At 47.7% G+C, this 14,516-nt stretch overlaps 1 protein-coding gene and 1 long non-coding RNA gene across 6 annotated transcripts; one reads left to right on the plus strand and one right to left on the minus strand.

The window, feature by feature from the left end:
* Positions 1 to 1,339: 1,339 nt before the first annotated feature.
* On the minus strand, positions 1,340 to 7,298 carry PPDPFL (pancreatic progenitor cell differentiation and proliferation factor like). Its single transcript, XM_014562385.2, has 5 exons — positions 6,973 to 7,298; positions 6,578 to 6,672; positions 5,370 to 5,435; positions 5,174 to 5,269; positions 1,340 to 4,886 (listed from the first exon to the last, which is right to left on the minus strand). The coding sequence occupies exons 2-5, from the start codon at positions 6,630 to 6,632 to the stop codon at positions 4,867 to 4,869; spliced, it is 237 nt and encodes a 78-aa protein (XP_014417871.1). The 5' UTR covers positions 6,633 to 6,672; positions 6,973 to 7,298; the 3' UTR covers positions 1,340 to 4,866.
* LOC106730433 lies at positions 6,691 to 10,217 on the plus strand. 5 transcript variants are annotated; one of them, XR_004315971.1, is made up of 5 exons: positions 6,691 to 7,002; positions 7,293 to 7,469; positions 7,773 to 7,977; positions 8,357 to 8,435; positions 10,084 to 10,217. It is a non-coding gene; the product is annotated as an uncharacterized LOC106730433 (long non-coding RNA). The 5 variants fall into 5 exon arrangements; XR_001366892.2 differs by having other exon boundaries at positions 8,688 to 10,108; XR_004315968.1 differs by having other exon boundaries at positions 8,357 to 10,108.
* The last annotated feature ends 4,299 nt before the right edge of the window (positions 10,218 to 14,516 follow it).

Consider the following 14,516-nt stretch of genomic DNA (forward strand, 5'->3'; position numbering starts at 1 on the left):
TGTGGGGGTGTGAGTGTGTTCACAGGGGAGTGTTACCAGCTCTGTGTTTTGTGAAGATGATTGTGACTGATCTACAGAAGATGGTCCCTCTGTTGGGAAGATTTAGAAAGGGTGTAGGTAGGCCACACAGGATGTCCTGGCAGTGCCCTCAGGGGAGATGATGAACGTTTGGATTCAGGGAACTCTAATTCGAAAAGATACACGCACCCCAATGTTCACAGCAGCGCTATTTACAATAGCCAAGACATGGAAGCAACCTACATGTTCGTCGACAAATGATTGGGTAAAGAAGATGTGATAGATATATATATACACATACACATACACACACATATTCACAATGGAATACTATTCAGCCATAAAAAGTGAAATAATGCTATTTGCTGCAACATGAATGATCCTGGAGAGTATCATTCCAAGTACACTAAGCCAGAAAGAGAAAGAAAAATACTATATGATATCACTTATATGTAGAACCTTAAGCATACACACACACAAATGAACTTATTTACAAAACAGAAGCAGACTCACAGACATAGAAAACACACTTATGGTTACCAGGGGAGAAAAGGGATGGGAAGGGATAAGCTGGGAGTTCAAGATTTGCAGATACTGACTACTACATACAAAATAGATAAACAAGTTTCTACTGCATAGCAGAGGGAACTAAATTCAGTATCTTGTAGTAATCGATAATGAAAAAGAACATGAAAAAATGTATGTATGTATACGTATGACTGAAACATGATGCTGTGCACCAGAAAGGGACTCAGCATTGTCAACTGTGCTTCAATTAAAAAAAAAAAAAGAATGTTTGGATTCAGGTAGTGATGGTGGGAAAGGAAATTAAGAAAATCTAAGAAACAGACAAGATAAAATCGGAGACTTGGGGTCAGATTGGACACAAGAGAAGCTATCAAAGATCACGGGCTACGTGTCTGAGTGGACGAGCAGTGTTGCCACGACTGAGAAAGGAGAAACTCCGAGGTATCACAGGATGTCATTGAGGGGTTGGATAAATGATCACTCTTCACATTTCTTGACTTTCTGTGAGTCAGAAGTTTGGCTCTATTCAAGCTGAGCAAGTGTTCATCACGACTCTCTAATGGCCAAATGGAATTCTGCAATTCTGTTTCCTACAGCTCTAACTTCTACAGAGTGTATGGAGCACCAATCAGGCCTGCATTCCAGCCAGGGGACTCTTGCTCTGATGAGAACTGGAGGAGTGGCTGTTGGTGGCTTTATGTGTAAAGGCTGAAGGGCCAGTCACTGGGAATCTGCTATCAAAACTGCATCTCAAAACAATTAGTAGAATCTCAACATATAATGTCACAGAACCTGGGGAGGAATTGCCAAACTTTATTGCACTGAATACCAACATCCAGGCCAAATCAAACGGCATCTCACAGTGTGGCGCCCGGACGACCACAGAGCACCTCCGGCCACCCGGAGTCATCGCAGCCTGTGCCGCAGGTGGACGCCACTGCTTGTCATCCACCCAGCCAGCAGCAAAGCCTCACAGGAGATACTCCAACTAAGACCGCGGTTATGTTGGGACCTGAGGTGCTTCTTAAAGCCAGCCTCAAAGTGTCTGAGCTGTAGGAGAATTACAGTAGAAGCAGTTAACTGGAATCCACCCAGAAGACATTTTTTCCTTCATTTCTGTTATCATAATTTTGTAGAAACTCTAGAAGAGCACAGAGGAATCCTTTCAATTTTCTATTCATTATATAAGAGTTCACTTTAACATTATTTTTTGGAAAAATTCCTTATGTTTTTTTCAGGGTCTGTATCTGTCTGTCCATCTGTCATCTGCGTGTCCTCACGTATACACATATGCAGGTACTACCCACTCTAAAATTCTTGGTAACTATATATACTCATGATAATATGTTATATTTTAAGTCTTATGTAAAATTCAACTATTTTAAGCAATAATAACTTTCAGTAACAGTAACACTAGTCTAAACTCTTATACAAGCCAATAATTTCTGACACATTAGAAATACTACAAGCACAGAGGGAAAAACTGAATTTAACAAGCAGCAGCTTTCTGAGTGAACAAAGCAAATACCAGCTTGATGACCGGTTTGGGGAAACCCGTCAAAGAAACTCACAAGCAATCTGCTCACACATGTATCAGGTGGTTAAGAAAAAAGGAATTTGTCAATCATCTTAAAAGCAAATCTCCCACAATTCGCCATTTTGTTTCTCCATATTTTTCTTTCACTTTAGAAAAATTAGGATTCTTCCCTCACTGTAATTTGCCTTTAGACTAAAGCCAAGTGAGATGTGTAGTCCAAGAACTTAATCGGCCTCCACAAAGATGTAGAAAGCGCAGACGAAACGAGCACCAGGGAAGTGGTGACACCTCACAGTGACATGCTGCTGGGCAAGGGCGTTCTGAGTCCGCTGTTGACCCACAGGGATGCGGGAGCTTGGCCTTGAAGGAACGCATGTCCTGTTTGGAAAGGGCGGTGAAGGACAGGCCAGGAGCGTCCAGCAGGGGGACTGGCCAGTCCTGACGTGGCGCCTGGTCCTGTGGTCGGGCGGGAAGGCAGTGTCAGTGATGATCCTGCGTGCTCGCTCTGCAGGGACAGCCACCTCTGAGCAAGCTCAGCACCCGAATTTCTCAGCCTCACGTCTTACACTGAAAAACACTGGCAACAGCACACAGAAGCTTTTCAGCTGGAACTCACTGAGCCTTGTCTATCCAACACAGAGGAGAGCAGGGACTCTCCTACCCACCGCAGGGAACAGTCACTTCGGAAAACGCATTCCAGTCCTCCTATTCGGGACGACCTTGTAACCCAGCTATACTTCAACTTTAAAAAACATTTATTACTTGCTAATTATACACAAAATGTGTTCATATTAGAAAATTGAAAAAGATATGGGGAAAACAGAAAGAAGGAAATGAAAATCACCCAAAATCCCATCTCCAGAAATGGCCACTGGGTCCATGTTGGTACGTCTCCTTCCAATCTGATCTTACGCACGATGCTTTCTTAATACACCTCAGATCACACCACACATAAATTCCCCTGCCTTTTTTCACTCACCTCTGTGTCATCGTGATTTTGCATGTTGTTAAAGATTATTCCAAACCATGAATGTGTGCGTCTGCCCCATGGCCAGCGGGCTGTGTGCACAGCAGTGTGTTTGGCGTGTCATGTGCTTGTGGGCATGGTTCCCATTTCCAATGTTCATGATCAGAAATACAATTTTTGACTCTTCTAGAGACTTCTGAACCCAATGCCCTTAAAACCATTGTGTTAAGCACCCGTGCTTCAGTTCTAAGCCATAATAAATCACTCAACAGACCGAAAGAGAGCAGAACTTAAATTTTTTGAAAATTAAAAAAACAATTTTTGAAAAATAATTTGGGGAATGAAAAGACTACATCACATCAACCACTGCAGCTGGAAGGCGCACAGTTTCAAAGGCTTGGCCGACATTCCCCAGGGAGTGGGGCGGTGGCGGGGAGAGTCTCAGTGCAGAGGAGCGAGCCTGAGCTTCGCCGTGAGGGTGGCGGCGACCTGTCCCCTACGATGTGTCTTCCCAAGGAGGGGCCGCTTCCCATCGGGAACAGGCACGGGTGTGGGTCCCGCAAGCAGCTCTCGGGGTGACCTTCTGGGTTGTCACGTCAACTGTCAGCGCTGCACGAGAGAGCCCCCGTTCCAACAACGCCCGAATTGCAAGACAAAGATGATGCGCTGAGAAACGCTTTTCATGAGAGAGGTTGTCTTCACAGTCAAAGTAAAGTGGAAAAATAAATGAAACACTTGCCTAGAGAACTCAGATCGATGTACTGACAGTAAACAATACATCTTTCCCGAAGGGAGGGTGGGGCGCGTGGTGGAGCGAGGTCCTGGGTTCAACCCTCAATACCTCTTTTAAAAAATAATAGTAATAATTTAAAAATTAAAAATACGTATTTTTTTAAAAAGAATGTATCTTTCGACAATTGGCCTTACTTCGGATTTAGCAAGTGTTATTGTCAGTTGACTCTATTTTATGTCTGTCACGTGTGGAAAACTCGTCACAACCCTTTGCCTGAACGTTAGAATCTCGGACTGTGTGGTCACCTACTCTTTTTGATCCATGTAGTAGCTAGTCCTTAGTGAGGTGTCTAAAACATAGCACAAGCACTGCTTTACAGCCGTGGGATAACCCTCGTGTGGCAGAGCTCAAAGCTGCTCGGCACAAGCCTCTGGTAGCTGGACCCAGACAGGGGCCGGGCGGACCGGCCGTGGGACTGAGCGGGCATCTGGGACGACCAGCGACTGGGGGCGGGGGGGGGGGGTCGCTGGTCTCTGCCTGCTTCCTGGTTTCTGTTGAGGTGGCGTCTGACAGGCTTTTCCGTCAGAAGGCACTGTGTTCCCCTCCGTAATTCGTAAGCACTCATCCTGAGACCAGGTGATGTCCTGTTCTCGTGCTTTGCGCGTTGAGTTCAGCGTCCGTTGGCGCGTCTTGCTGGGACGGTGGTTGCCGTGAGGTTTGTCAGGCGGCAGTGCCCCCGTCTCCGTCACCTCTAGTACTAACTAGAATTCTGCTGCAGGAGAGAGCCTTCGCCTCTCGTTTATTTGCTCATTCAGTTATTTACTTACACCCGGACGGACTGATGGGCTCTTTGTGCTGTGGGCAGTTACCCATTATTATCGTTATTTATTTCATCGCTAACATGGTCCCAGACTTGTCCAATTTGTTCCTGTGTTATTTTGACGTGTCCCCACCGTTGTTTGAGCATTTCTGTCTCTTTTGCACCATGAAACGGTCCAGGCTCATCTTCTGCTGCTTCTTCCCCGTCCTGGAATCAGCCACGTCTCCAAGGAGCTGCGACTCCTTTACTGGAGTAGAGCACTGCTACTTGCTCTCGGAAGGCACTGGAAGAATGAATTTAGAAACTCGCCTCAATTCCGAATCTATTCCACCTAAACCATGGTAAACATTCACGTATGACTTTCAGATTCCCTTCAGCGTCAGAATTAGAACAGCGCTCAGATCTGACTGACGGCGACTGGGTGACAGACTGTTCGCGCCCCTGCCCCAGGGCCGTCACCCCCTTCCGGGAGCAGCTTTGCCCTACCCGCGCCCGCTGCCGCGGTAGCTACCACGCGCGCTGCTTCACTCCGAGAAGGAACCGCCCTTCTCAGAAAAGCCTCGCGCTCACCCGCGGCCGGGCCTTCTCGCTCCACGTCCGACTGCACAGACTCGGGTTGGAAAAAGGACCTGAACCACCGCGTGGGTCCTGCCACCTCAGGTCGCCCTGTCAGATAAAGCTCCTGTCACTCCCTCACCAGACACACGTGAGGGAGAAAAACGAAGGGAACTAAGACGGTGATGCTGATAAAAAATAAACGAAATACCTTGCTGGGCCTTGTCATCATCTGTGAAGCTCACAGACTCCGAGGCAGCTGAAGAAACGCTGGCCTCTGTGAGAAGCAAACGACAGCAAACGAGTAAATAAAAGGCAAGCGGACGGCCTCACACGAACTGCCGAGCAGCGCGGTTCAGGTCGTTTCGCCCTGGATCGTGGACTGAAAATCTGATTAAATTGTTAACCAATGAAAGAACAACACATATTACATGTTCTGTTAATAAGGAATATTCTTCTCTGGGGTGAGCAGCTCTCCACAGATATAAACATAAAATCTAAAATGTACTGTAGATGTTATCAGATGCAGAGTCTTAGGAAGCACGAAGTGAAGAATGAACACTGCTGCACCAGGTACCTTACTGTGCGTGTGATTACGTGTCCTGCAAAGTTATCAAGTTTAGAAATAAAGGAGTTATTTTAAAAGAATAAATATTTAATTTGTCTTATATTTATATTTTAAACTTACAAGTCTTTTAAAAGATCAGAATATAGAAATGACCTCTGTGGGTGTGATAACAAGTAAGCGAGCATAGTTTAGCCTTTTTGTAAAAAAAAAAGTAAGTCAATAGATGTTTCCAGTTCTTATCCACAAACCACCCTGGAAGTAAGAGTTCTCTCCATGCTGGCAGACTTTCAGCAAACAATCATTTGGTCCTGAAATGATTGTTTCATTTTATGAAAATTGTGAATTTTCTTTAAGAAGCCACAATTTTCTCTTCCACTATAAATATTCACAGATGGAGAGATAAATAAAAATAAATCTGGCCAGACAGAAGCTGACTATTACCCATGGCAGAAAGTGGAAATGAGAAAACCCTGAGAGCAGAACCATGCTGCGCATATCTAAGAAGTGGATGATATTGGTTTATGTAAAATCATCAGTTTCTAGTGTATCCTGCTACATGCAAGGTACATGAAACAAAACATCATTATGAAACACAGGCTTGTTTTCCTTATTTCCGTGCTGATGGCTTCGTCAGTGCAGTACAGCCCGGTTAAGACAGGAGAAGGGGCTGGACAGTACTCACTCAGACCTGCCTCGGGTGACGCCCACCCCTCTTTCCTCACTGTCACAGGTCACAGGCACTCTTCTCCCTCAAGTTCAGACCAGGACACCATACGTGGGTTAACAACACCCCACAAACGTCACCTCAAACCATATTCCCTAGGGACGGCCTCTGTGATGGCACCACTTACTTCGATAATACTGATTTCTGGCCAGGAGGCAACCGATGGAAGGCACCGATGCCATTGCTCCCCGAGCAGGGGCCAGCTGGACGGCGACCAGCAGTCTGAGAAGCAGGGACGGGAAAGAGATGCTGAAATTAATCACATGGAGTTTCTTTCTCTTTTTCCATATGAGTATTTTTTGCAAAGCAACATGGTAAGGTAATAAAAATCTGATTCAGAGAACTGAAGTGTTGACACAGAGCTGTAATAGACACTGTAGCAACAAAACACGCAATGGCTGCGTCAGTCTGCTTGGAAAAGCAAAAGACACAGATTCGTCTACTAACAGTGCCCACAAGTCACTGCGCCCGGAACAGACACAGAGGTGAGAGCAGCGTGAACACAGCCCGCCCCCTGCTCACCTGCGTGCTTTCTCCAGTTTGTTCCTGACGGTAAACCTGGTTCTAAAGCATCCTCCAACCGCAGGCGCTGGCCGAGCTGACCGGCAGTGCCCGGGACAGGCTGGCTGCCCTGCAGGGACTGAGCGGGTCTGGACCCCAGCACACCTTCTGTCTGGGGGCCTGAAACCTGAGCTGGGAACAGGCACAGCTGGGCATGGGGCCACCCCAGGCGGGGTTGGACACCCTCTGCCTGCCTGCCCTTGACCGTGTCAACCTGCCCAGTGGGGCTTAGGTGCCGGGGTGGGGGCGGGCTCGGCCCAGACGTGGTTTTGCCTTTTCAGGGACGGGGGTGAGAGCCATGGGTCCTCTCAGCATCAACAGGGCCACTGTGCTGGGTTCTGCGGGGGAACCACAGACTGGCTGCAGGCCAGCGGGGGCTGGACGTGATCACAGACATGGTGATGCGGCATACGTACAAATTTCTTCTCATACTGCTTTTCATCACAGGCTATGACAAGGTATTGAATACAGTTCCCTGTGCTCTGCAGTAGGGCCTTGTTGTCTGTCTATTTTATATATAGTAGTTAGCAAAATTAGCTTTTAATTAATGATTTCTAAATCCACTCTATTGTTGAGAGAGAATGTTTTGTTTTTATTCATTTTTGAAATAATCTTTGCAAGTGGCTCTCTGTGTGCTGAGAAGAGTAAAATTCTTTATCTCCTGCACACGTTGTTTCATGCGTCTGTGATCATGTTACTTAACTTTGTTAAACAGTAGCCTGCACGCGTACAACGCGTCACCCTGTTCTACCTCTTTCCAGCAGGACCGCGTCACCTAATCCCACCCATTTCAGCCCCGCACACTTCGCAACTGTGCGCTTGGCGCGCAGACTCACCACTGTCGGATCTTCTCGGAAGACCTTGGCTTTTACCTTCCTGCCAGCACTAAAGCTTTTCTTCTGCCCCAGGTCCTGGGCGGCCTAATGTGAGCAACACAGCACCAGCTCTTTGCTAAGTGACCAGAAGGTGTGTGTCTCTTTGTATCTCTCTGTTTTCAACAAGCTGTTCTGTTTCAGAATTAAAACCAGAGATGCAATGAGCTTTACAGGCAGAGACACAAGACGCAATTTGAATCACCCAGTGGTGATTATCAAAGGGCACACATCAACCCAACACGTTGCAAGCATTAGCTTTTACACTGTTTACTTGGAATACAAATTTTAAACTTGAGACTTACCCATAAAAGAAGAGAAAAGTTTTAACAGTGGTGTTTATCTTATGGTACTTTTCAATCTTTATGCCTAATTGACCGTATAGTTTTCAAATACAGTGTTTTTTCACTTCCCATCTGTTTTTTTTTTTTTCTCTCTCTCTCTTATGGAAATAAACTTTGTTGAATTTTCAGATGAACCATTAACTACTATCAGATGATCCCAAGCTCAAATGGATTTTGAACTCCAGCCCAGGGAAAGCAATCTATCTTGGTGAGTTTCATCACAAGATAGGAAGGGGGGAAATGTACTTTTGGCAGAATTTTCCCAAGCTGGTGCCAGAAGGCATAGGAAACTCGCTTGTATTGCAAATCCACTTTAACATCATGAAATAGTTTTATGTAATCGAGATCGGTAGTTCAAGGTAATTTATGAACAGTTAACTATGGAAAGGCATAAGCAATTAATGTTATGTGAGTCACAATGCTTTTCTAGAGCATTACGTTTCTATGTGTTTAAACACAGGCACTCAGTCACAAAAACAAAAGACATGTGGAATTACATGTGCTGATATGGTAGATGTTTGTAAAACAATAGTTTGACCTGCAATCTAAGGATATTACTGCAATGCCAGAAAAAAGATCTGCTGAAAACAGAATTGCCTCACACACAGCACTGTCTTCTGTGTGTGCACCTCTGATGTGAACCCAAAGGAAAAATCTGGACTCCGTTCCCGAATCCACACTCACTTCAGATTATTGGTGAGCGGGTGCAGGTATTCTGAGGTTTTCATAATTCCTGCCCAGGCCCCGTTTCTGACCAGCCACCGCCCCTTGTCCACACTTTGTTTAGGGCCAAACGTGTTTGTCTTTCCCTCTATTTTATCATCCCCGCCAGCCCCCAGCACCTGGACCTGGGTCAGGTAGTAACTGCGCTGGGGGAGTGAGGAGTCACAGTGGGACAGAGCAGGAGCCTGTGAAGCCTGCACGTCTTCACGCAGCTCAGAGTGGGAGCGGCCGACGCTGGGCTCCCAGGCGTGTCCAGTTCTGAGGGGCCCTGGGAGCAGCTGTCCGGCAGCACCATCTCGACGACTGTGCGACACAGTATTTCCAGCAGGGCGAGGGGTGGAGGGACACCCCTGAGGCTATCTGCTGTCCAGGGGGTGGGGATCATCACATCACTGGTGCTCAGAGTGAAGACCCCTTGTCAGGGGGTCTCAGCACGGAGCCCAGGGAGCCACGGAGCAAGGAGGTTTCGGAGGTTAGATTCCTTCAAGGCTCTTTGTTACACTGAAACATGCATTTCTTTCTTGGCCCCTTCCCACATGATGAAAGCACAAAACCGTTCTAGCTGACGCAACTTTTCAGGTGCCCCATGGTAGGTGGCATGCTGGCCGGAAAGCATCAAGATGAGGGAAGGAAGGTACTTCAGCCCCCGTCAGCCTAGGGCCCCTGTCAGACAAGGGCTCAGGCTGCTTTCAGCTCTAATTAAAACACGTTTCTCAGGGAACGTACGTCTAACCTGCTCGGTCAGGCTGACGAAATCCCTCCAGCAAGCTGCTCTTCACCTGTTGGTTTCCAAGACGGGCAGCATTGATGGGTACCTCCCTCGGGGTCCTCCCACCGCCCTTGCCTCCACGTGTTTCCAGCGAGGACCCTCCGGCAACATGGCGCGTCTAAGCACAGAATTTGAATAATGCATCATAGAGTCACAAACTGTAATGTACGGTGCATAATATACCATTGAATTATAAATTGTTCATCTTTGTTAGTAAGACCATTTCTATTTCATAGAATTGGGAAGAAATGTAGTGCAGATTTCAGGACTGAAAATTGGAAATCAGAGGTGGGTTCAAGGTTTAACTGTGCTTTGAGTTAATCATATAAACCAAGTCGAGTTTCCTTGTGTTTGCTCCCCACAGTGTACTGTTTTCACTCGTACCTGCTGGTAAAGAAGGGCCAATGAGATGCAGGAGCCGGTCCGTCTCAGTCTGGATTTTGTGCTCGGCGAGCAAGACAGCATGCATTTCTCCTAGGCCTTTATCTTTCCCTGTGAGAACAGGGTCGTTAAATTTTAAATATCCTCCAAGGTTTTATACGTAAGAATCCTCAAGTTGGTGTGTGTATTTGAAAACAAGACACATTGTGGCCCTTGTCACAGTTTAACCCAGCCAGCGCTCTCCTTTTACTTTTAAGTTCATCTCCAGTTGCACATGAGAGTCCGGGAAAGATCATGAACTATTTGCAGCCTCTCTTGGCAGGTCTCCGGGGGATGTGTCCACTGGAGTCGGATTACAGAGCCTGGAACCGCGTTAGAGGTGAAGGGCTCCCTTCAGAGAACTTCTTTAGAGCTCTCTTCCCTCATCATTAAGAACCAGTCCAGCCTCACAGCCACTTCACATTCCTGCTGAATGTAGCCCATTTGTGAAGCACTCTACGTTGAAATATCTTTGAATTGATTTTGAGTTTATTGAGAATTTCTAACAGAATTAGCACATCTTTTCTGCAATGTTCATGCTACAACACATCCAATGATAGCAAATTCACAGATGTTATTTTATAACATAGAATCTGTAATGGGTTCAGAGTAAACAAAACAGAAGCTACTCGTTCATATCTAACGGGAATATGCTGAGTTTGTTTTCTTTTAATTATTCACTTTGTTACTTTTCATTCATTAAATTTTCCATACAAGGGATGAAGTGTTTATGGTTTTTCAATGAATATTTACGAAAACTCAGGGTCCAAAACCCACAAGTGTTTGTTCAGACTCATAAAAAAAAGTTTATAAATATTTCATCAAAAACCGAGATCACAAAATGAAACACTTTGTAATCCTTTCAAGAGGCACAATGAAGAATGTCCAGGAATTAAATAAAACCCGTGCCTAGGTTGGGACGCACTAGTATTTTTTTCCCTTCAGAACAGAGATGGCAAATGCCCACTCGGGACTAGCAATGTTTTAGATCCCACCCAGCATCTTAGCAACACTGCTCAACAGCCCATAAACACGTCAAAAACCTCCCACAAGTTGGGGGGAAAGAAAAAGTTCCAATCTTGAGCTCACAGAGCTCAGCACTAGCAAATCCTGAAGCAATACTGGGGAAGTCGTATTGTGATGCAGGAAGTGGAGATCACGTGTCACCGTCAGATGACGGACTAGGAGGGAAGCCAGCCTTCCAGCACGTGGCCCAGCCCAGCAGCTGCGCGCAGACTGGCTGCTCTGTGCCAGGCGCCGCGCTGCTATTTTTACTTCCAAGAATCCCGTGGTCTCGGGAGGAATCCTGAGGCCAACAGGGCGTGTCTTCTCCGTCCACAATAGAACGGAAAGCAGGGGCTGAAGTCGCCCCGGCATTTCCGGCAGACGGCAGGTGTCTGTCACCCTTGGACATTAGTTCTCCCGTGGACGCTGTCCTACGCGCCTGGCGAACGCCAGTCTCCGGCCTGCAGGAGCTCCGTGCCCCCGGAGCGCTGGGCTGCCTCCTGCAGGAGCGGTGTCGCTAGCCCACTCGGCCTCCTCCGAACGCCTGCGGCCCCCGCTCAGCCCAGCGAGGGGTCCTCGCTCTCGAATCAGCCACCCCGGTCACGATCCACGTTCTGGGCCACGTGCCGGCCACTCAGCGTGCATGTGGGCGTGGCGGTGGCCCCTCCCTGCAGCCTTTACTCCGGGGACGCAGATAATAGGGAATTAAAACACAACAACAAATATACGTACATTTAAATACATCTCTTCCCTCTTCTCTGCTGCGCCCGTGTGTGTGCACACACGTGGGTGTGTGTGACGCAGCTGTATGTGCCCCGTGTTCAAAGCACCGTAAACAACATACACCGCAAGTATCTCAGATGGGGGCACACAGAACGTGCAGATGACTTGAAGGAAGTTAAGAAAAGAGAAACAGAACAAGAACCAGAGGAAACAAGCATAAAACACGTAATAAAATGTCTGACTTCCCCCCAATTTTTGAGATTTAGGGTTGGCAGAGAGTTCTTAGAAAGGAAATTAAGAGCATAATCTGACAAATACATTTGATAAACTGGACTTCCTCAGAACGCAGAGCTTTTGCTCCGTGCGACGCTTTGCCAGGACAGGTGGAAAGGAAAGCCTGCGTCGGGAAGGAAAGGTTACAGCCACGGAAAGCGGCCGCGCGCGCAAGGCGGGGGGCGAAGGGCCGTTCACGCCACTCGCCCCTAGACAAACGCAAACTGAACCCACGGTGAGATGCCACCACGCGTACAAAACGTCTACAACAAGAACCAAAAAAAGTGAGAAAGCAAGGAAACAGGACCATCCGCCCCAGCTGTGGGCGGGACCATTAATGGTAAAAATAGTTCAGCAGTTTTTTAAAACCCTGAACACGGCACCAGCGTCTGGCCCAGCAATCGCACTGCTAAACGTCTGTTTCACATCTAGCGATGTGGATCTGTTTATCCTGAAAATCGCTTTTAATTCCACAGAAGCCCCGGCCTGGATTCGCGGGGCCGGAGGGGGCGAAGGAGCTCCGTCCCTTCTTCTGCGCGTCCCCCCTCTCCGCGCGCCCGGGACCCGGCCGGCAGCGCGCTGATGGGCGCGACTGAACTGCCCACGTCCGCCGAGCACCCGCCGGGGCCCTGCCAGCGTCCGCGGCGCGCCAGCTGAGCTGGATCCTCGCGGCGGGTTCTGCTCCGTCCCCTCGCGGCACCGGGCGGCACGCGGAGCAGGTCGGTGAGGGAGCTGGGCCCAAGCTACGCAGACGCGCACGACCGGAAAGAGACGCGCGGCGGCCCAGCTCCCCACGCGCCGGCCCCGCCTCCCCACGCCCCGGCCCCGCCTCCCCACGCCCCGGCCCCGCCTCCCACGAGCTGCGCAGGCGCCGAGAGCGCCGTGGCCCGGGGCGTCACCGGGGCGAAAGGTGCTTCCGCTGCTGTGCTGGGGCGACCGCCGTCGGGGCGGGGGTGTAGCCGGCGCCTCCGCCTGCCGAACGCGGGCTCCCTGGGGGCCTCCTGAGCCTCGCGGCCTGGGGGCCTCGGGGACGGGGCGACACAGGCCGGCGGGTGCGTTTCCGCTTCCTGTTGGGCCCTCACTCGCCGCAGCAGAGAGGACCACGCGAAGCTGTACCTACCAAGAGGGCACATTTCTCGTTTCCTTCCTTCCTCTCCGCAGAAATGATTTTAGATAGTTTTTCTTGGCTTCAGTTTTCTACGCGCTTGCTTAGCTTAGAACCACAAGACGCAGCGCTGTTCCGTTCACAGACGTGCATTTCATCAGGAACACGGCCATGAATTAAGGCCTCTTACAGCCCTGAACGCCGGATGACAGTGAATTTTGTCGTGTAGAAATCAGCGTTTGCTTCGAGCAAACTCACTTCCTGATTTTTTTCCCTAAAATGCCGATTATCCAGATTTATTTTTTCAGTTGACTGCCATACATTGTCATGATAGGTGATCAGATGCCATGGGCCCCCGTGTGTACAGTGCAAGTGCTTTTAGGACTTTATCCACTACAGTCAGGTTTTGGATTAAGGAAGTGGAAATTTTTTCTCTCGTTTTTTAATAGATTTGGGCCGACTGGGAGTCCACACTGCCCTCTGCCGGCCGACGTGAGCCTGACCGAGCGCGCTAAGCCACAGGTTCTGTCGAGAACCACAGTCACCAGGAAACAAACCTTTTTTCCCCAAGGGAAATGACAGAATTTTTTCTGACATTTGTTTCCAATAAACAAACTTCCAGATTTTTAATTTTCATCTTTTTATTTCTTGAGTTTCTGGTCAGGGGTACTTACTTAAAGGTAATCTTTAGTCTGTTTCTTAGAATATTTTTTATCAAAGTGTCACTGATGTAAAGTTACAATAATAAAATACGTGCAATGGAAGAACCACTCTTCAGTTACATACATTTTTTAAACACTTTTCAATTTCATATACTTTTATTTTCTGTTTAATCTGTTTTCATATGTGAAAATTTTTACATATTTTATATAATGGTAAACAAGGCATGTCCCCAAGATTGCAATAAAGTTTGCCAGCTCCTCAGGTGGATGCATCCACCAAAATGGACGGGGATTTAATTCACTGATTTAGAATTTGATGAAGATGTTACAGACCATGCGGGAGGTGGGAAGGGACAGACTGGGATTTCAAAATGCAGAATAGATAAACAAGATTATACTGTGCAGCACAGGGAAATATATACAAGATCTTGTGGTAGGCTCACAGAGGAAAAAAAAATGTGACAATGAAAATATGTATGTTCATGTATGACTGAAAAATTGTGCTCTGCACTGGAATTTGACACAACATTGTAAAATGACTGTAACTTAATAAAAACTGTAAAAAGAAAAATGTTACAGAACAGCTGAAAGAGGACGTACGGTAAAGGA

Source organism: Camelus ferus, chromosome 29 (genome assembly GCF_009834535.1).
Source record: "Camelus ferus isolate YT-003-E chromosome 29, BCGSAC_Cfer_1.0, whole genome shotgun sequence".
NCBI lineage: Eukaryota > Metazoa > Chordata > Mammalia > Artiodactyla > Camelidae > Camelus > Camelus ferus.

Coding starts and splice junctions, on each gene's coding strand:
- PPDPFL (XM_014562385.2), bottom strand. CDS start 6,632: ATGGCATCGGTGCCTTCCATCGGTTGCCTCCTGGCCAGAAATCAGTAT. Junction 5,436..6,577: donor CAGAAATCAGTATTATCGAA/GTAAGTGGTGCC, acceptor TGCTTCTCACAG/AGGCCAGCGTTTCTTCAGCT. Junction 4,887..5,173: donor GCGAGAAGGCCCGGCCGCGG/GTGAGCGCGAGG, acceptor TCATTCTTCCAG/TGCCTTCCGAGAGCAAGTAG.